General features: G+C 31.4%; 1 protein-coding gene and 1 non-coding gene across 2 annotated transcripts in view; both read left to right on the forward strand.

Annotated features, from left to right (window-relative positions):
* Positions 1-400: 400 nt before the first annotated feature.
* The window catches only part of LOC122086316 (laccase-7-like), an 8,454-nt gene continuing 7,314 nt past the window's right edge, over positions 401-1,540 (forward strand). The window contains exon 1 of the mRNA XM_042655081.1: positions 401-498. Coding sequence (XP_042511015.1) covers positions 401-498 — 98 coding nt within the window. The remainder of the gene's footprint in view (positions 499-1,540) is intronic.
* Positions 1,441-1,522, forward strand: TRNAS-ACU. The gene has a single exon. It is a non-coding gene; the product is annotated as a tRNA-Ser (tRNA).

Raw genomic sequence — 1,540 nt, forward strand, 5'->3', positions numbered from 1 at the left:
TTTTTTTTTGTAGAAAATTTATGTTGATTTTTACGCTACCTTAAATGAGCGTATGTGCTAAACTACTCAAAATCAATGGTATATGGTATATAGGTAACTTCAGTATATTTTATACTTTTCCAATAAAAAACCCCAATCCTATCATCTCTTTCACTCGAAGCTCAAAGCTCAAAGCTGAAGGTGAAACCTGAAATCTATTTTCTCATTATAATCTATTTTATAAATAGTAACTAAACGAATACTATTTGTAGTCCATAATTTATTGTCACAAATAATTTCTAAAAAATAGTTAATAAATACAAATAGAAATCATACCAAAGAGAGCCTAAGCTTAGTTGCAATACCATAGGTAACTCAATCCTTCGGCAAGAGTTCGGACATCCCCACGCTAAGACAGACAATGGAAGATTACATGATCTTTGCTCATGCTCATGTTGGGATTTACATACCAACAATATTTAGGGGGCGAATCTCTTATCCTACATCAATCACAACATGGTAAATAATTTCATCTAATAAAAAGTGCACTTGATCAGAGAGAATAGAGAATATTTATGCAGTACCCAAATGGCCGACTAGGATATACTCGCTAAATTCATTTTAAGTAAAGTGTTCGTTTTCATTTTCTTAATTTGTACCTTTAATATATTTTTAGATATAAATTGATTTTTTTTTTTCTTCTAACTAGTTAGTACAACGGTTATATTTTACTCAATTAATCATTTTCATACTAAACTAATTTTCTAAGGTGTTCATTTTATATTGTTTCTTTTGTATATCAGCGTTGAATATACAGAAAAAGCTAAAAAGAATATCTTTACATTCCACTGTTGCGAGGAAACTGTTAATCTGTCAACGTCGAAAGTTTGATTTGAATATTTTGCTCATGTCATTGTTCAAAATCATCAAACGGCCGTTGAAATGCAAATTTCATCCATTGAAGAAGACCACTTGCTTTTAACAAAAGAAAAATGAAAAGGCTACTTGCTAGCTGGTGGTAGTGACAAATACTAGTTAGTTTAATGGCCTCAATGTGGATGGGATGGGACTGAGTCATGTTTTGGTCTCCCACATATATGTCAAAGCGAGCAAGCCAGCTAATTAATACCAAAATGAAGGAAAAAGAAAAAAAATATTAAAACAAGATAATCGGGTGTTATCTTCGATTCGAGTCGTTCTTGTGATTTTTTTTATTATATTGGGTTAGGTGTGATTATGTGTAATTAGGGTTCACCTTTGAGCTTGAATAGTAAAATTTAATAGATTTGAAGGATTTATCATTAGTTAAGAAAAAAAAAAATTGAAAATATTAACATCTTTGCTAAGATGTGGATAGGGTTTGAATTGGTGTGAATGTATAGTTCTGTCTAAAATTTTGTAGATAGGTAGATTTTAAGTTACATTGCTCACCAATAATTGATGGACTTGTTAAAAATAGATGTCGCTTTGGCCGAGTGGTTAAGGTGTGTGCTTACTAAATATATGGGGTTTCCCTGCGAGAGTTCGAATCTCTCAGGCGACGGTTTTAACTATCAAAAAA

The sequence above is a fragment of the Macadamia integrifolia genome, chromosome 8 (genome assembly GCF_013358625.1).
Source record: "Macadamia integrifolia cultivar HAES 741 chromosome 8, SCU_Mint_v3, whole genome shotgun sequence".
NCBI classification, from domain to species: domain Eukaryota; kingdom Viridiplantae; phylum Streptophyta; class Magnoliopsida; order Proteales; family Proteaceae; genus Macadamia; species Macadamia integrifolia.